General features: G+C 47.9%; 1 protein-coding gene and 1 long non-coding RNA gene across 4 annotated transcripts; one reads left to right on the plus strand and one right to left on the minus strand.

Moving 5' to 3' along the window:
- Positions 1-1,061: 1,061 nt before the first annotated feature.
- On the plus strand, positions 1,062-9,699 carry LOC134479253 (uncharacterized). The gene is made up of 2 exons (XR_010052337.1): positions 1,062-1,754; positions 9,234-9,699. It is a non-coding gene; the product is annotated as an uncharacterized LOC134479253 (long non-coding RNA).
- A 595-nt stretch (positions 9,700-10,294) lies between these two features.
- On the minus strand, positions 10,295-19,741 carry Serpina11 (serpin family A member 11). 3 transcript variants are annotated; one of them, XM_006240481.4, is made up of 6 exons: positions 19,617-19,741; positions 15,596-16,241; positions 14,260-14,533; positions 13,131-13,250; positions 12,617-12,764; positions 10,295-10,591 (listed from the first exon to the last, which is right to left on the minus strand). In XM_006240481.4, the coding sequence occupies exons 2-6, from the start codon at positions 16,236-16,238 to the stop codon at positions 10,388-10,390; spliced, it is 1,389 nt and encodes a 462-aa protein (XP_006240543.1). In that variant the 5' UTR covers positions 16,239-16,241; positions 19,617-19,741; the 3' UTR covers positions 10,295-10,387. The 3 variants fall into 3 exon arrangements, with proteins under 3 accessions (XP_006240543.1, NP_001008776.1, NP_001159824.1); NM_001008776.2 differs by lacking the exon at positions 19,617-19,741 and having other exon boundaries at positions 15,596-16,238; NM_001166352.1 differs by lacking the exon at positions 13,131-13,250 and having other exon boundaries at positions 10,300-10,591; positions 19,617-19,719.
- Positions 19,742-19,950: the final 209 nt, after the last annotated feature.

Below are 19,950 nucleotides of genomic sequence, written 5' to 3' on the forward strand. Positions count from 1 at the left end.
GACGACTCTGGAGCCTGTGAAGCTGACAGCACTAAGGCCAGAGTCGCCTTCAGCAGGAAGGCCAGGTTCGGTGCTTCCCTTAGAGTTGCTTGTGTCCTCTGTGGGTCTCTGCATCTGCACCAACGGGAGCAAGCATCCCCAAGCGGAGTGCTGTGGGATTGGGAAGCAGTAGATTGCAAAGGCCAGCTATCTGGATCTCCACAGGCCAAAGGGAATACCTGGCAGAGGCCACAGATCCAACCCGCTCACCCTCCACTGAACTCTGATCCTCAGGTGGAGGATCTCTCTCAAGTCCCATCCTTTTGTGAGCCAAAGCTCTTGCGGGCCACCTGGATTCCTGCCCTCTCACCCGAGGAGGTCTGCTCTCTGATCGGATCTGATTATGTGATAGATCCTGTGCGACTGAGGCTGAAAATCTGACCTCTCTGTAGCACCCCTACCTCACCCTCCTACCCCTACCTCATCCCCCCACCCCACCTCTGAAAACACACACTCACACATAGTTTCTGCTTTTTACTTCAGAATTAATTTTGAGATTTTTTTTTTCAAACTCTGGTTTTCCCGGTTGCTTCCTGGTGGATTCAAACAAGTAACCTGGCCAGCAATTCGAGGTTGTTATTTATTTGACTAGCTGTACTTTCATTTGGGAATGCTGGCCTTGCCCCTGGGCTTCTGGCTCTGCCCAGGCAGGAAATAGAGTTTAACATTAGTCAGCCCCCATCAAAGCACAAAGACCAAAGCTGTGTTTCTCTCTCGCCTTTGACCAAAACTCAGTCAGCAAGTGTGGATGGTGGTGGTGGTGGTAGTGGTGGTGGTGGTGGTGGTGGTGTGTTTCTTCCTAAAGTTTAAAAACAAAATTATGTGTATAGTTTTTTTTCCTGACATGTGTAGTGTGTGTATGTATCTGTGTGTGTGTGTGTGTGTGTGTGCGCGCACACACCCCTGATGTCATAGGAGGCCCTGTGAGGACGTCAGCTTCCCTGGAACTGGAGTTCCACATGATTGTGAGTCACCATGTGCTGGAAATCAAACCTGAGTTCTCTGGAAATACTGATCTGTATCAGACTGAGCTGTCAATACCCCAACACACATGGGTAGGGTTTATGAAGCCCCACCCCTAGCTGAAGGGATTTTTGCAATTAATGGCTGTTGGGGGAGGGGACTCACTCTTCTTCAGGGAGGTAGACACTGTTTAGTTGCTCACATTCCAGCTCCACACCCTAACGTGCTCCTTGATGAGAGCAGGTACAGCTAAACCCGGTGGGGCATACAAGAAAAAGTACGAAAGCAGGAAGGGAAGTTTTGGGAAGAAAGGTTACATAGGAAGTGGGAAGGGGATGGGCAATGGGAGTAGAGACTGAGTATGACCAAAATACACGGTTAAGATGTATGGACGTGTCAAACACGAAGTACGTAATTACTCAGAAAGAATGTGGAATGGCCAGAGATCTTGTCCACCAACATGGTCAGCATCTATAACCTGGTGTCCTGTAAGAGCCATCACAAAGGGGATATGAGCAAGGGGCCACCACATGTTTAGAAGCTGGGATTGCTGTGGACTGTTCCTGGAGCTGTATCATCTGTGGATGGTGTGGAAATATAACGGGGCTTCAAGAGCTGAGGACAGCATACCATGACATGGATGGTGCCTGGGACCCTGAGAAGCAGGAGACACTTCCTTCTAGGGGACCCGCCATCAGAAATAAGGAATTACCCACAGCAGGCCTGGATAGAGACATCTCAGAAGCCCACAGGTAGCTCATTTGTAAAAAAAAAAAGTTGCTACCATTTTTCCTTACCTTAGCCATACGGCTGTATAGATTTCATTTGTGCGTGACTGTTTTTCACTTGGCCTTGATGTGCATAATTATTCTATTATGCCCAACTTTCCTATTTCCTTCTCCTTTTGCTCCAGTAAATTCTGTAAAACTAGATGTTTCTTGATAAAGTGATTCTTAAACAATCAAAAATTGAGGTATAGGGGCACAGCATAGCACAGTCCTAATAGCCCAGGTGTGGGCTGTGTTTTCTCATCTTGGAAACAATGTAATAATTGCACAATGGTAGCTCCAGATTAATGTTTGACTCGCAAAGAAAGTCTGAAGAAATCGTGTTTAGAAATGTTAGAAAATGAAACAGCCACTTACTGCTAGAGCCATGCAGGGTCCGTTACCAGGAAGTGAAGGAATTTACTGGAATTTTGAAGAAGCATTAGTACGAGAGACACAATCATGGGATAAGGGAAAAATGGAGTAAGGGAATGCAAACACGGGAAACTTTAATTTGGAAAGGAAAAGGCTATTGAAGTTATGAAATGAGTTTTGCACAAGAGTTGAGAGTGCTTCCTGGCCTCCTTTGGCTATGTATGGATAAGAAAGTATAGAATGCATAAAATTATATGTTAGTAAAACTAGTCAAATCACTGGGACTCTTAGGAAAGTCATTGTGTGCACTGTGCAGAAGCAGAACTGCTGAGGTAAGGGTTAACTTGACTCTGGCCACCACCTGGCAGTTTTGCCTATGTCATTTATCACTAGAGCTTCACAGGAAAATGCAAGTAGCTGACCTGGGGGCTCTGAGCTCTGCAGTATAATAAGTCAAAAGTTAAAGTTTAAATAATGATACGTTTGCAATTATTATTATTTTGGTCATAGGCCTGGGAATAGGGGAAACTTGAAACTTTGGGGAACAATTCTAATTGTTAACACTTTGTGAGATATGGTCATTCTTTTGAATTTGATTTGGCAATGATTATACGATGTCTTTTTTTTCTACCTGCTTTCAGAGTATCAATAAAAGACTGGGGCAAGAGAAAGGCAAGAGGAAGAATGCACGGGGGGGGGGAAGAGAAAGAGAGAGAGAGAGAGAGAGAGAGAGAGAGAGAGAGAGAGACTGAGAGACTTTAAGCCTTGAAAAATTGCCTGTCAGCTTGTACCCGAAAAGTGTGTGTGTTTTAACGCACCTTCCAGATATCTCTGCTTACGGTTGAGAACCTCGATCATGTGTCGAGGCTGGACCGTAGCATTCAAGGAAGATCTTCCACCATCTCAGACCTCTTCTCCCACCCACTCAGAGTGCTCAGGGCTGATAAAGTTCTGACTTCCACCATTAAATCCCCCCCTAGAAGCAGGTTCCATTTCCCAGGGATGAGAGCAGGGCAGATTTCTTTGAAAATCTGGCACATTTTGCCTTTTGCCTCATAATAAACAAGTGTGTGACACAGGCTGCGCTTTTAATGAGTCACTGTAGAATAAACTGATGCTCTGCTTAGCTCAAGGTCGCATGAGGCGTAGGCATTCATTGTGGATCATAAGCTAAGTGATCTTCTGCCAGGCGTTGTCTGTCTGTCTGTCTGTCTGTCTGTCTATAGAGAGTCTTTGTCTTTGTACAGAGAGTAGGCTAAGAGGGATGTCTTAATCAGCCTCTGCTGTGGTCTCAGTATCGCACCAATATCGCTCCCAGAGAGATGGTATTGAGAAGTGACCAGCAGCAAGGCTGGAATTGTGACCTGTGCAAAAGAGGACCAAGGTGGCTTCTTTGCTTCTTGCCTGATGAGATGACACAACAAAGGTGCCCACTGCGCGGGGCAGGCCTTCACAGGTCACCAAATCTGCTGATTCGAGCCTCAGAATTACAAGTGATCTCTGTGCTTTAGGAAACACCCAATCACAGGCACTGGTTTTCAAATCCTGACAGGACAGACACGGGCTGCCTTAATGGATCACTGGTGCCTTGGCTGAGCTCAGACGCCATGATTTCATTGCTCAGAGTTTTGGGGCTGAGCAGTGAGTGGGCGAGTGGACCTCTTCTCCCCAGGGCACTGGGCACTGTTAAAATCTGTGAAAACAACTCTTAGTGTTAATGACAAGTTCTCTGGTTGCACAGAGTCAGCAATGCTTTTGATGTCCATTTTCCTGGACACAAGCAGACATGTTTGGGATGAGGCAACCTGGTTCCCTAATTGGCAGCTGCTGAGTTGTTCCTTGTCGCCCTGGCTGCCTTGAGCAAAGGACTGGCAGTCTAACAGCTAGCTAGACAACCCTTGCAATGTACGGACATTCCTGGACACTCTACACAGTCCTTGAGGCAGCTCTGCAAATACAGAAGGAAGCTGACTTCTCTGGCGTGTGAAGATAGTTCCAAGCAGCTCCAACTGGTTGAAAACAGTTTTTATTACTCTCTCCATCTCTCTCTCTCTCTCTCTCTCTCTCTCTCTCTCTCTCTCTCTCTCTCTCTCTCATTCTTGACTACCCCACCTCTGCTTGCTCATTTGCTCTGTTTCTCTGTCTCTGCTTTTCTCGCTCTTTCTCACTCACAGGCTCTCTCTCTCTCTCTCTCTCTCTCTCTCTCTCTCTCTCTCTCTCTCTCCTCTCCTCTCTCTCCTCAAAACCATTTCTGCCTCGGTCAGAGAGCTTGTGTCATCCTCACTGGGACTGGTAATAGGTGCTAAGATCATCATTCGTCCAAACATCAATTCCCTAATGACTAGGATTGGCACTCGGAGGTAGGGTTTTGATTGGATCAGAACACAACTTAGCGACTGTGACTTCTTGTAAGAGCCAAGGCTCTGACTGCTCCAAACAACTCATCCTGCTATGCACGCAGGCTGCTTGGGCTAAAATGAGTATTTCGGGTGATGCTCCTTTATTGCTGAACTAGAGAGAGATGGCAAGTGTGCGCCAGCCGACACTGAAGAGGGGGACAAAGACTGTGAAGAGTTGTAAAGAGACTCAGCGGGTCCCAGTCACCAGAAGAAATCTAGAGCGCTGCCGATGTATCACAGGGAACTTCTCACACTCAAGGCTGATTGAGCACAGAGACATGCCTTCTGCCTCCAGCTGAGGGCACTGATTCCCAAGGACAGTGCAGACTGTAACACTAGAGGGCGCCACTGTCTGCTGCCTCTGCCTGGCCACTGTTGCCAGGAGAGGCTGAGGGGAAGTAAAAGCTGCCTATCTGTGATGTCAATCTCTCAGCGGCAGGGCCAAATGACCCTAGACAGCTAATTGGTGACAAAGGCGCCTGCAGATTTGGTACTAGATGGGTCCCACGCTGAACCTCGACACAGCGAGGGCAGACACACTGAGCAAATTCCTGTGTCTCTTATTGTATGGGCACCAGGTTTATCCGCTGAGTGAGCCCCATCCTCCGGATCAAGTTACTTCCCAAAGCCCCACCCCTTAAAGTCACCACGCTAGGGCCTTTTGGCTTTGCTGGCTGGGTATAAATATTCACCAGCAGGGTCGAGGAAACATCTTCCTGATCTGTCAGATTTGAGTTTTCTTCATGAAATCATTGACTGTGAAGCATGGCTTTCCTCAGGATGCTGGCAGGAGACCCTGTGCACACACTGCTAGAGCGCACACTCCAGCACCAGTCCTGGGCAGCCAGAGACTCTTGGCAGGCCTTCCTGGCCAGTGCTGGGGGCAGTTAGATGGAGCCTCGGAGTTCTTCCAGAGGTGTTACAAGCTTAATTGCTTTTCAGAGAATTTTCTCATCCCACATGCTTGGTCCCAGCAGTTAAAAAATCTGCTGCTTGTTGAAACTTGTGAGCTAGTCAACCATGGGCAATTACATTCTTCCTCTTTGCTCTACCCAACTTTCCTGGATCCATCAGCCTGGGATGTGTCCAGGTTTGGACTGCACAGTCTCTCTTTAAGATCACCCCCTCCTCAGGAATCCTTAACACAGCCTCTTCTGGGCCTGCTCCTGCAGCTTTCCTGACTCCTTGCTTTCTTCTCCTTCCATTGGTATGTGCTTGTCTGTGCCTGTTCCTGATTGCCTCTGCAACACCTGTAGTTATGTATCATGACCAGGACAAACTCGCATGCATGGCCTGCTAGAAACTTCCCTGTACAAAGTGGAGACATGCATGACCCCCAGTTACCCCCAGCTGCAAAGGCTTTGTAACTCATCACACTTCTTCCCATTGTAGTCACTCCAAGTGCTTGTCATACCTTAGCTGCTGGAGCAGCAGAAATTAGTGATGAGGATGTCTTTCCTTCCCAGAAGGAGCTTAGAGACTCAGAAAAGAAAAGCTACCAATCGCACCGTGCGCGCGCGCGCGCACACACGCACACACACACACACACACACACACACACACACACACACACACACAAGTACACATCGCTACAGTAAGCACTACGGAAGCACACAGTGTTCTCTGAGTTCAGAGGATGCGAATTGTATTGTGTGGGCTCAGCAGAGACATTCTTTTTAGACAAAGGTGGAGTCAACCCAAGTGCTCTGAAACCCACAAGTTAATAATGGAGCATAACAATACAACAAACCAACGAAAGAAGTCTGAACAGTGGCTTTGAAGTACAAAGGCTATTTTTGTACAACTCCTGTTTCTCCCCCAGCTGTAGAGAGGCACACAGGAGGCACACCTTTGTAGAGGAGCCCCTGTGACCCTGAGACACTGCCATCTGGAAGCAGTTTTCATAGGGTCAAATTTTGGCAAGTGCATAGAGACGGTGACCAGAAATGCTGCAAATGGTTTGGTTAAACTCTACCAAAATGACAGTGGCTTTACTAGCCAACCACGCACCTCAGGCCACAACTCCGTATGAGGTCGCCTGTGGTGTGTGCTGTGGGGTGGTTACAGCATTGGGGACCACAAAGAGAATCAGAGCCTATGATACCCAGTCAGAATGGGAGTCATTAAGAAAACAAGCAACAACAAATGCTGATGGGTATGTAGGGAAAGGGGACCCTGAGACACTACTGCAGGGAATGTAGATTGGTCCCGACACCACAGACATCATCACTATGGAGGGTCCTCAAAACGCTGAAATGGAAGATGCTCTAGAGAAGCTCTGTGCCAACACACCACAGGATGCTTGTGTCTCTGCTCATTTACTGCACTGTTTACAGCAGCCAAGCAATAGGATCAGCCCAGGTGCCTGACAACAGATAACTGGACATTGTGCTGTACGTGCAGAATGGAGTTTTATGTAGCTCTAAAGAACAGTGAAGTTATGTAATTTACTGGAAAATTGGTGCAACTGGAGATTAATATTTTAAGTGGGAAAAAACCAGACTCAGACAGACAAATATGCTTTCTCTTACTTATGGACCCAGATTTCTTATCTATCACCTATCTATCTATCTATCTATCTATCTATCTATCTATCTATCTACCTATCTATCTATATATCTACATCTCTCATCTATCTATCTATCTATCTATCTATCTATCTATCTATCTATCTATCTATCTACATCTCTCATCTATCTATCTATCTATCTATCTATCTATCTATCTCTCTATCATCTATCTATCTACATCTCTCATCTATCTATCTATCTATCTATCTATCTATCTATCTATCTATCTATCTATCCATCCATCATCCATCTATCTATCTATCTATCTATCTATCTATCTATCTATCTATCTATCTATTTACATCTCTCATCCATCTATCTATCTATCTATCTATCTATCTATCTATCTATCTATCTATCTATCTATCTATCTACATCTCTCATCCATCTATCTATCTATCTATCTATCTATCTATCTATCTATCTATCCATCCATCCATCCATCCATCCATCCATCCATCCATCTATCTATCTATCTATCTATCTATCTATCTATCTATCTATCTATCTATCTATCTACATCTCTCATCTATCTATCTATCTATCTATCTATCTATCTATCTATCTATCTATCATCTATCTATCTATCACCTATCTATCTAGAATCAAATAAGTAACAAAAGCAGAAGGAGATTAGAGAGAGAAAAGAGACTAGTGAGGGAGTAGGTGGAGGAAGACCACAGAGAAAGGGTCAGGGGTGAAGATGGTCAGTGTATTTGACATGCTTAAAAATACTTCTATATGAAATTCAACACTAATTTCTCTAACTGCATGTGAACTTATGGCAACAAAAGAAAAAATCTAGGAAGAATCATTATAATGCCAAGAAATAAAACAGAATTATGCATGGAGTGGCACATGCGACTGTTGTCACAACAGTCTTCTATGAGAGCTCATGTCTTCTTTTCTGTTTTCTCCCTTGTCACCACCAAGATGATATCTGTGTCTCTTCATGCCTTGCTTTCTTAGGGCCGTGAACCCTCCTCTGTCATGAGAGCCCCTCCCCCTCTCCTCCTTCACTGCTGACTCCTGTTTTAGGGCAGAGTCCAAATTTCATCCTCATCAGGGTCTGGGGGAGTTTGTCCCTGGGAAGACCCTGAGGCACATGTCAGAGTTCAGACACATGTGGGTGTGCTAACTACCTCACCATGGAAGAAATCCAACTGCGGTGGAAGTTAGTTTTGGCTAGGCAGGAGCAGGGACGTGGGCAAGCCTGGGACGAAGCCTGCTGAAGACCTACTGCCCATCTTGGGTGTTTGCCTCGATCTTCTGAGTTATAATTGTTCTGTACAAACATCAGGGCAAGTCCTGAGACACCCAACATCATTATTTTCCTGAAAGACTGACAGGATCAAACTTGATCAAGCCACCTTCGACTCCCCACAGAGCTAGCTCCCTGAAGTCTCTCCAGCCTGCGTGGTGGCTTCGGAGCCTCTCCCTACCCTGCACTGTTCACTGGCGCTGTCTGCCCTTTCATGTTGAAAACAGTCTCAACCAACTTTGGAATCTGGGAAGGAAAATACAATTTACTGACGAGGAAACCCAAGAGTGTTCGCAATGTTCTCTGCCGAGGCTGCAAAGTGTTTCCTGGCATTCTGGGTATTTATTTCTCAGGGTGGGCAGTGGCGTCTAGGAATGCCCCAACTTCTACACAGGAGCAATTTACTTGCTTTGATATCACTTCCTTTTCTGTCCCGATGAGTGGGCCAGCCTGCACTTCAGCCCTCATGTAACTTTCATTCTGACACACTAAAGAGTTTTGACCACGTGGGCTTCCCTATGCATTCGTACAAACTTAAGGCAACTTACTAATTTGAATAGCGCCCAAGAAGAATAAATGTTTTGGGTATAAATATGGCCCGAGTATGTCGCAGGGAATAATCACATGAAGAAGTTATTTGGCTTGCCTAAATTTCAGATTTACCAAGACAATCTGTATCGAGTTTGGCAACTCTATCCTCTTACAAGGACTCCTCTGTTCAGCTAACCTAGGGGGCAGAGCACCGCTAGTTATTCTGGTATGTGTCAATGACTCCCTACAACCTGCAGGGGGCAGTATGATCCTGTGCTGTTGGGCAAGTAGGTGTGGGATTGACATCTTCCAATGCCTCTCTCTACAGGAAAGACGTGCACTAGGAGGTGGTTGGGAAGTTGCCTTATCTGACCGAATTTCGATTACTACAAGAAACACCTTTCCCTTCAAATATGAAGTGAACCAGCAATATTGCCCACTAATCTTACTGCAGGTAATATGAAGTCAAGCCACCTTCCAGCCCAAGTGGCTCAGATACCATATAACACTCAGTAACCCAAGCCACTCTGGCTGTCCAGAGCTGGATTAAGAACTTGGGTTTAGGACGTTTGTCTGAGGGCGCAGACCTACGGACTAAGATGTCAGTGCCAAGCCTCCTGGTTTATCGCTATTCTACAATCAATATCTGGGAAGCAAAGCCAGCCGCTTTGCGTCTGCCCATCGATGGATAGATGGATGAAAGTTACGGTGCATATCTCAGTGGAGTTCTATGCAGCTATAGAGAAAACGGGAATCATGACATTCACAGAAAAAAAAAACACATGGAACTGGAATTAGTGGTTGTACTGAGAGAATTAGCTAGGCTAAAAGACAAGTGCCACGTGTTTCCCTTACTCACAAAGCCTAGATGGAAAGGTGCACATATGCATAAGTATGTATTTATGCATGTATGTATGCATACACGTATGTATTTAAAGGTGCACATGTGCATGCATGTATGTATGTATGTATGTATGAATACACCCCACATTCATCCCACCCCCATCCTCTTGGCCTTGTTCAGCCTTGGGCACCCCTTGCCTCTGGGGCTCTTTCTCTGCCCCTCGAATTCAGCCTCTCATGCTGTTAGATCCATGATGAAATCCGTCCCTCCTCACACCCTTTTGCTTCATGGCACAAGGTTTGTAACCCCTGCTGGCCCCGGATCCAGCCTCCCCTCAAGGTGGCCCTTTAAGAGGATGTCCCTTGGCTTGCTCATTCCTGTGTGTCTTTGGTGCCTTTTCCTGTGTCCCTTGTCCTACTGTGTCCCTTATCCTAAGGCGATTCAGCAGATGTCTGCAATGGAAGTGACAGGGTTGAGAAGATTGTGGAACAAATGACTAGAAGTTGCCCTGGACATCTCCCTCCTGTGATGGTGGCTCATGGGACTTTGCACAGCCAAATTCAGATTTATTAGAACCGCAGCACAGGGGTCCTGCCGTGCAGGTTGGGCTGGCCTTCCTGTGGCCCCCACCACCACAATTACCCAGCAGCTGGGTTGACTACTTTCCCTAGGAAGAGCAGGCTCTGGGTGGTCACCTCCCAGAGCAGAAGCAGGAAGGGCCTGTTAAAGTGGGCGTGTGGGGCTGACGTCATGTTCAGGGATGGGGGCTGGGAGAGCAGGCCAGAGGCAGCTGCGGCCTCAGTTCCCTTCTCGTTCATGTCCACGACGGCCTTGTGCGATACCTAGAAAAGAAGACGACAGTGTAAGCATTCACTCTTGGTTCCGAGGGTAGAGGACACCTTCCCCAAGCCTTGGACAATGTCTCAGAGTCTGTTCAGATCCCTCGGGTCCAGGCCCCTTAAGAAATAATCCCAACTTATATATGTCACCTTCCTAAGCTGTCTATCCTGACACGAGATGGCCTCAGCCCCATTGAGGAGCTAAGGGCAGACTCAAACCCAGTAGCCACCTCCCGGAGCATTTAAGTACACAGGGCACAGGCGTCTTTGAGCTTCACCTACCCTTTGTAAACTCCCTCTGCCTTCTCATCTTAAAAACGGCTTGTGGCCAAAAGCAGGCCCTAACGTGCTGGGTAGAATTGAGCCCCAAGTTGCCCTAAGCACAGAATATTAAATGTCTCATTTCACAACTTCTCAGCAGGAAAGGACTCTGTGACTTTAAAAGAAGTTGGGAAAATGGTCTTGATGAGTTCTTTCGTCTCCAAACAGGTCTAAGAAAGACAGCTGAGGCAGGCCAGGTCACTGTGGAAAGTTCTCTGAAGTTTGTCATTTTCTTCTTGTCCACCACCCCACACCACACAGGCTTGCATGCACACACTCATACATATACCACTCCCATGCACACACAGCCATTCCTTACACACAAATGCTCAGACACAAGTCCACATCCCTGCTGCCTTGGTTGGGTATTTAGCTCTCTGCTGGTCCCTCCCAAATACAAGACAGAGCCCATTCCTTGTAAGGTCCTAACAAAGACTCCGATGACAGTGGACATCTCCAACCTAAACAGGAGAGCTGAGCTAAGCTCTAGAAAGAGCCCGGACCGCTTTCCCTCCTGAGAAAGACTGTCATTTCTGTTAGAGGGCTACAGATGCTTGCCTACTCCACGTGGCTTGTGTTGTCTCCCATCAAGAGAGAGAACATAGCCCTTTCCCACTGCCTGAACAGGAGACCTGCTTTTAGGCAGTGGCTGTGAGCAGCCATTATGTAGGCCTGCGGGGGATGGAAGGGTTAAGAGCCACTGTATAGTTCTCCTGTCTTCCTCTTCTCCTCTGAGAGAGGGATTCTTTTCCTTTAACTTCCAATCCTGGAAGAATTTGTGAGGATCAGATCTGTAGCCAGTGTTAGGAAGCTGCTTCAAGGAGGCACTGTCAGCTAGAGATGGGCCTTGTAGAATGCAGTCCTCTGAGTAAAGCAGCTGCCATCTTTACTAGACCATCCATTTGTGCCTATAAGTGTCTGTCAGAATAGGGCGTGCTGACTGTTGACATCCCTCACAGTTGGAGGGGCGACGAGAGCCATCCAGCCCCTCATCTGAGATTCCATCAGCTCCTCTCAGCTACCTGTACACAATCCTGCTCTATTTATACATGGGCTCAGGAAGAGTATACGGCTGAGGAAGGTTGACCGAAGAAGGGCTCTATTGAGGCTGAGTGAAGATTTTTCCATGTAAGCCGATTTGGGGTCACCTAGTCTCCTGCCAGTAACCCTTCACCCATGCCTAAAGAACTCAGCGGGTCCCCACATAAAATCTTACTTTGGTTTGCTCTAGGACCTAAAGGGGAATAGGTAGACATTATTTCCGTCTCCTCTGGGAAGGAATTCTCACAATAAGCCTCTGTTGTGATAATGTCCTGTGGTGTAGGGGAGGCTTGTTACCCAGCAATGCTGACCACTACACTGTCTGTTCAGTCTCTATAGCTTTCTAAGCTATCACAAAGACAGAGCTCCTGATGCCCCAAGGTGGATTATTTGGGATAGAAGATGGCTACCCCTCACCTGGCATAATTCTCGCTCTGTGAATGACCTCAAGTGTTCTACAGAACCCTACATTCATGCATATAGTCCTACATGACTAGTGTAGATCTAGGGAAGGGGAGATGGAAATGGGGCTGTCCAGGAATAAAATCTGTAAAGACTGTGGTGTCGAAAAGTCGGTCTCGGGAAAGGACTGGGGTCCTTGGTTTTCCAGTGTGCGTCATGTTGGAAGACACCCTCCCCCACCCAAGTTCACATCCCCTTCCTTACCCTGGAGACAGTTTTGTTGAGCTGCCCCATAATTCCTGATAGGTCGGCTTCCACGTCAAAGAGGCTGCTGAGGCCAACGAGGGGCAGGATCTCTTCCAGGTTGTAGGTTGCAGAAACTGAAAACCGTGGCAGGTGCAAATCCAACAGACTACACAGAGAATCAGAGAAGACGCGCTGCTCTGTTGGGCGTTGCCTGTGCCGCGGCTGCTAGCCGCCTGAGCAGCGAGAGAGAGCAGGGTACCCCAGCCTGGGGGATGTTCAGTCTTCCTGTGACGTGATTTGCTCTGGTAGAAGATCCTACTACCTACGCCCACCCAAACCTCCCTCCACATAGACCTCACAGAGACTCATGGCTGGATCTGAAAAGTTTCCTGGCAGACAAGATCGCCTTCATTACCTCCCCCGTGTTCGTGGAGAGCTTTCTAGGTGCCAGACATTAGCCAGAGTTTCGCAAGGCAACGCTGATTAGGAGTACCCGATACCAGGTTGAGTAAATACCATTTGTGTATCCCACCTCCACGTTTGAGTCATCTGCAGGTGCTTCAGGCTCAGTTTCCCAACTCTATTTTGCGGGAATTCATTGACCCGGTCCCAGTGCAAGCCGCCATTGCCTGCTCCACCTGCCTGAGCTTTTCTAGAGAACGGCAGAGAGATGCCCGCCCCCTGGTGGTGTTGCAAGCATCTAGAGCAGAGATTCTTAACCTTTGGGTCGCAATCCCTTAAAGGAACCTCTATCTCTGAAAATATTTACACAATTCACAACAGTAGCAAAATTACAGTCATGAAGTGGCAATAAAAGTAATTCTTTGGTGGTGGTGGGGGGAATCACCACAACACGAGGAACTGTATTAAAGGGTCACAGCATTAGGAAGGTTGAGAACCAGTGACCTAGAGAGAGGGCTGTGGCATCTGAACCTAAAGCCTGACTGTCTGTCCTCACCATCAGATTGTCATGCTCTCTGTGATGAATGTGGAAATGTCTTTTAACTCAGAGTAACATCTACCCCTTTTCCCTTGAGATTACTATGTTTCCCCCTTATTTATTTGCTAATTGCCGGCGCTCTGTTAATAACCCTTGCTTTTGGGAACAGTCCACTTTTAGAACATTCAGTTCATAGTACATTTATCATGGCCCAGCCCACTGTGGGTGGTTCCATCCCTGGTGGGGTGGTCCTGGGTTCTATAAGAAAAGAGGATGAGCAAGCCATGGGGAGTGAGCCAGTAAGCAGCATCCCTCTATGGCCTCTGTATCAGCTCCTGACTCCAGGTTCCAGGAGTCTTGGTCATCTTTAAAAATTGTTCTTGCCTTATTTTTTTGGCAGACTTAAATTGTTATGAAAAAGAAGGAAGTAAGAGGAAAGGACCCCTAGAAGGGATAAAAAGACAGCTTAGAACACCCTTACATTTTAGTACCAGTCTAAGTTCTTTAGATACTGGCTCCGTTGGTCCCTCACACCCCCATGTAGTAGGTAGCATATCTTTATTTTAACAGTTGAGGAAATATGTGGCCCAAAGACACAAGGAAGACATCAGTGAAGTTGAGGGTGAGATAGTGCCCAAACCCATGAGGGGCTCTTGGGGGTTGCGATGAACAGAATGGCCCCAGTTTTGAGCAAGGACAGGCAGTACCTTGGGGCACCTACCTGGGCAGGAACCGCTGGCCCCACCTTCTCAGTGTCTCTGGCTGGAGGGCAGCCTCTACCTGCTGCATCTTCCCAGGGTCAGGGAGGACCAGCAGCAGCAAGGCGGTGCCGCTGTACTCGATTTGCAGCACAGTGCACGATGCCTCCTGGTCGTACAGGAACCTATGCATTTCCTTCTGCCGCATCATGGGAATGCGGAGCTGCAGCCTCTGGTCCACGAAGAAGCTCTCCTGCTTCCGGGTCTGGTAGCGATCAAAGGGATGCTTCCACTTGGCTGAGGGTACAAAATACAAAGAACCATGAGCACATGGGCAGGGCAGAGACTCGGGAACATCCACAACGTCATGCAGGGTGGGTGACGTCCTCTGGAATGTGTAAGTAGCAGGGCCCAAAGCCAGGAGGCATGAGAGCAAGTCCCAGGGGTAAGTAACCTGTGGTTGTGCTGAACTGAGAGAATTTATCTACAAAGCACACGCAGGGTGGTCCTGCTTTCCTTGCACAAGGTGTTATTTCTATTAAAAAACATTTATTATTATTTTATTTGTATGAGTGCGTACCTGTAAGTCTATGCACCATGTACATGCAGTACCGAAGGAGGCCTGAAGAGGGCACCATATCCCTTGGAAATGGAGTTGTACACAGTTATCATAAATTGCATCCAGGTCCTCTGGAAGAGCAACCAGTGGTCCTAACCACTGATTCCCCCAAAGCACTGTCTCTTACGTCACCAGGAGTGAATAAGAATCGTGCATTTCTTAGTAAGGTAGTAGGCACGAAATGATTGAAGCACCCTAATTTCCAGAGCCATAAGGGTATGAGCTGGGATCAGCAGCCTGATTCGGAAGGCACAGTTGGGGTTTGGTGGGAATGTGACCAAAAACCCTCTCTGACCAGATGCCTCAGTGTCTGCAAAGAGCTTCAAGCTGGCATGGTGGCCCACACCTGCAATGTCAGCCCTCAGGAAGCGGAGGCAAGAGAAGCCATCTCGGCAGCCTGCCCCGCCCCCCTCTCTCTTTCACTCATTTATTTGAGTCAGGATCTCTGTATGTAATCCAGGCTGATATCAACTTGTAAATATTCCTGGCTCGACCTCCAAAATGCTAGAAGTGGAGGGATGTGCCTCCACACTGAACAAGAAACCCCCTTTCTGGGAAGCCAACCCAGGCCAGGATCTCCATTGAGAGTTCTGTGGTCCATACCTTACACCATCCCTCTGAGTCATCTTTTCTCTCTTGCTACTTCCACAGGGGAAACAAGGGTAGGGGAACTGTCTTATCCACAGGTGGCAGGCCCTTTACTTGCAGAGAGAGTCATATTCCTGTCCGAGAAGTCTCACCTTTGAAGAAGATATAGTTCAAGAGAACCATAAGGGTGTCACGATCGAACTCTGGGAGACAGCCCACCACCTGCCCATAGGTCTGCTTCCTCACTAGGTCATTGATCTGCTGCCCTGTGGCAGCTGCTTCTGTGAAATTGGCGGAAAAAGCCAGGGCTCCATACAGCTCCTTGGCACTGTCCAGAAAGCGTTGCTGAGGCTTTAGCTGCCTGTCAAGGAACAGAGAGTGCCCCAGTTTCAGTTCCAGTTTGGGGCTGGGCAAGTCAAGCGTGTGCAGGAGGCTCTGGAAGCCCCGATGGATGTCAGCTGCTGGGGTCTCTGTGAGGTTGAAGCCCAAGCTTTGCAGAATTTGAGCCTGGGTGTCAGCATGTGCCCCGAGAGAGAGCAGAGCCACGGTGCTGGAGAGGCTCACGGGGGAGAAGAGGATGTTCCCTGGTATTTCCTCTGCTAGTTGCTTGTATAGGCGCAAAGCAAAATTAGTAATGGTGGGTGTGACTTTGTGATAGGCGGGTGCTGGCTCCAGGGACTGGTGGCTGGCTGGTTGAGGTGCCCCTAGACTCTTATCTCCATGGGCAGAAGATGGCTGATAATGGACAGGAAGCAGGAGCTCAGCTATCAGCAGCCACAGCCACACTGGCCCCATTGTCTGAAAAGAAGATGAGGAACACATTGGTCTTCTTGGAAGAGGACACCATCACCCCCTAATCTTACATTAAAGCCACCATCCACACCTAATCCCTTCCGGCAAACAAGGAAAAGCGTGAGAGAGAGAGAGAGAGAGAGAGAGAGAGAGAGAGAGAGAGAGAGAGAGAGAGAGTCTGTATGTGCGCATGCACGCGAGTGCAACTGGAATTCCAGTTGGAAAAATAGGTCCTGCAGTTCACCCTTTCTCCATTTACCTTCTCTCCTCCTTACCTTCCTCGTCCTCCACTCCCTCCCCCTTCCCTCTTTCTTCCTTCCCTCCTCCTCTACTCCCTCCTCCTCTACTCCCTGTTCCTCCCTTCTCTCCTCCTTCTCTCCCTCCTCCTTCCCTCTCTCCTCCTTCTCTCCCTCCTCCCTGTATTTCCCCCACCCCTCCCTTTTCTCCTTTCCCCCACTCTCCCTTGTTCTCCTCTCCCTCTTTCCCATATTCATTCTCTTCTCTTGCCCCATGCTTCTTTCTTCTCCCCTTCTTTCCTTCTATCTTATTCTTATGCTTTTTCCACATTCTCCTGGACCCAGTAGTTTTTGCAATCGTATATGATATCTGAGGCTCCGTTGGGCCTAAAGGTGTGACCCCGACTATCTTGTGCGTTAAAGAAATTAACACAACCCCAAGATTCTCTGCGTTTAGGGCAGTGGTTCTCAACCTTCCTGATGCTGTGACCTTAATACAGTTCATGTGGTGGTGACCCTCAACCACAAAATTATTTCGTTGCTGCTTCATAACTGTAATCTTGCTACTGCTGTGAGTTGCATTGTAAATGTTTGGTATTCAGGATATCTGATATGTGATCTCCTGCCAAACCCGTGGTTGCGACCCATAGGTTGAGAACCATCGGCTTAGGGAGGGCGTGGTTGAGGGAATAGCCAGTGTTTGTCTCAGCAGATGCCTACGTGACTGCAGGCTAAGAGGCATACTAGGGGACAAAGCTTTATACAAGCACAGAGGATGTTGGGCCCTGAGGGTGACTATGGAATAGTGCAGTCAGTTGCAAGAGGGACGGTGGTGTTCAGTGCCTCTTTCAGGCCCCAAGGGGAGAGCCCTGCACCCTGAAGCGAGCATTAGCCTGGATCAATCAAGCCCACAGAGATGAAGGCAGCCTCTGAAGGAGGAGGAAGTACCAGGACAGAAGGTTCCTGGAAGGAGAACTGAAAGGGGGATGGGCTCTGTCTCCACACCTCTACTGCCTAAAAACCACCTACTGTGTGTAATGGTAAAAACGCCTGTGTGTAAGGATGCAGGGGCTTTGAAAACATCTGTTACTAATTGTGTTTTACCTACCACAAAATCATATGCCTAGCTTCCAGCACCTCGACCCTCATAATGGTGCTTTGCTTATAAATGGAAACATTACAGATATAATTATGTAAAATGGGACCATTAAAGTGGGGCCTGTATGACTAGTGCCCCTGAAAGAAGGGACTTTGGTTTCTGAGAAGTAGCCAGGGAGGATTGTGGGGAAGACACAGGCAGAGATGAGACCCTAGTGCAAACCAGACAATTCTGAAGGTTATAGCAACCAGGGGTCAGGGAAGGGCCTGGTATAGGTTCGTCTGCACCGTCTGCACAGCCATCACTTTGATTGTAGTCTTGAACTTCCAGTTTCCAGAAGTACAAGGCAAAGAGCATCTGTTTAAACCCCTGCTCCTGTGTGCAGAGACAGCCCCCTTCATGCAAATGTCAAGTGTCTTATATTTTAATTTAAGTTATGGGATGCGCCAGAATAGCCATTGGTTACCTTGGCAGGGTTCAAGGTGCTTTGAAAGGCGGGAGCAGAGTCATGAGTGCAACGGTGGGGGGCAGAGCCTTCAGTGTCCACAAAGCAGGGTTCACCCCACTTCCCTCCACTTCCTTCTTTTCTCTTACAGGTGTTCCCCATCCCTACAACACTGCAGAGGACTTACTGCCCTGGCCCCCTGCATCCCAGAGTCTTCTGGACCCTGATACCCTCCTGATCCCTTCAAACCAACCTCTCTACCTTTTAATTATACAGCGGCTACACGCTGGTTTTTCTAGTTTGTCCTGAAAGCATCCACAACGTGATCAACACCTTCTGTGCATTTTGCCCATGTGTTGGCCTTTGGCTCTGTGTGACCTGCTGGAGTGAAGGGAGGGGAGAGGCAGATGGAACTCTGCTCCCTGGTGCCCAACCAGATTACAGGCGCCACCTGCTGGCTAAAGTAAGGCTGGTATCAACTAAAGTCACATCCTCCCTCCAGCACCGGCTCCACGTAAGGGGCTTAAGGAGAGTTTTGTGTGCTTGAGACTTTCCTTACATTAAAAAAAAAAAAAGAGGAAGATGTTGAATAATTGGTCCGCCCTGGTAAAGTAAGGACAGAAAATGTGAGGGCGCTATTTGTGGTCATTGATCTTAGCACCCTTCCTGACCCCAAGGTGATTCGCAGAAGGATGTGTTTTCCAAGGAAGACTGAACTGTAGCTAGGGGATCCTGGCTTGAACTAGGACACTGCAGTTACTTGCTGTGTGAACTGTCTCTGCAATTCAGGGCCTCCTTCTGCAAAGTCCAAATGGCAATGCTACTACCCCTTCTCGGGATTTATGAAGTCCATCTTGCAGAGCACCAGCTCATGAGAAATACAGTCCAGAAGATTTTGTCCCGTTTCTACCGAGAATGGGTGCACTGGAAATTTAAGTGCGCTTAACTCTGCTCCCAGGCAGATTCTCAGAGAAAATGCAGAATCCTGTTCCTGAGTTATAACCTTCTTGTTTCTAAGTGTTTGTTTAAGTGCCGGGGACATCGGGCACATTGCATCATTGCTGCACACCGAGGTATTTACAAATGTGTGGGGAGGGCATAGGTGAGCATAGCATTCTGGGTAATCAATGATTATATTACTGCTGCTTCCTGCCTGCCACTCAAACATCTGGAAGCTATTGAAATGCCAAGAGTCACAGTCTTCCTCGTCTTTCTGTTTAAACAAATGCTCCTGAGACCCTCAAGTCACAGACACCCTTAGACCAGTTGTGTGCACAGGGAAATTAGAATTGGCGAGGCTCAGTGCCAGACCTGGGCTTCTGTGCAGAGGCTTGTTGCCATAACTGAGTTTCTGATAAAGTTGCTACTTAGCTTCTAGCTGGTTTTATGCTGGCAGTTCATAGGTCAAGATTCCTTATGGCTGAATTTTCCAGAGACGATTCCTGAAAACCTGAAGCTCTAGCTTCAAGATTCAGAAGCAGGACTTGCTGCCCCTGTTTCTACCTCTAAAGCTGGTGGTAGGTAGGATATATATTAAACAGACAGACAGACAGACAGACAGATAATGGCCCACCTTCATTTTGGGTACAGGGCATACTCACAGAGAAGCCACCCAGGTGGGCCCAGCTCCACAGTCTCGTACGGCCTCCTGCTCACAGGATCATAGTGTTTGAACACCACAGCAGCCTGGTCGATACTTGTCAGGTTGATTCCTGGAACTGACAGGAAGGCAAATAGGACAAATGGGACATTTTTTTCCAAGAGTGTGACCTGGCTGCTGGTCCCACAAACAAGCAAGCGACTTGTGTTTCACAGCCCCATTCTGTCTGCGGGTGTTGTGACATTGGTGGTGATGGGGTTTGGGGAGTGTTGGAGATGCTGACATGTGAATGGAGGCTTTGTAGGAGTCAGCAACCCTAGCTGTGAGACCTCGAG

Source organism: Rattus norvegicus, chromosome 6 (assembly GCF_036323735.1).
Source record: "Rattus norvegicus strain BN/NHsdMcwi chromosome 6, GRCr8, whole genome shotgun sequence".
Taxonomy (NCBI): Eukaryota; Metazoa; Chordata; class Mammalia; order Rodentia; family Muridae; genus Rattus; species Rattus norvegicus.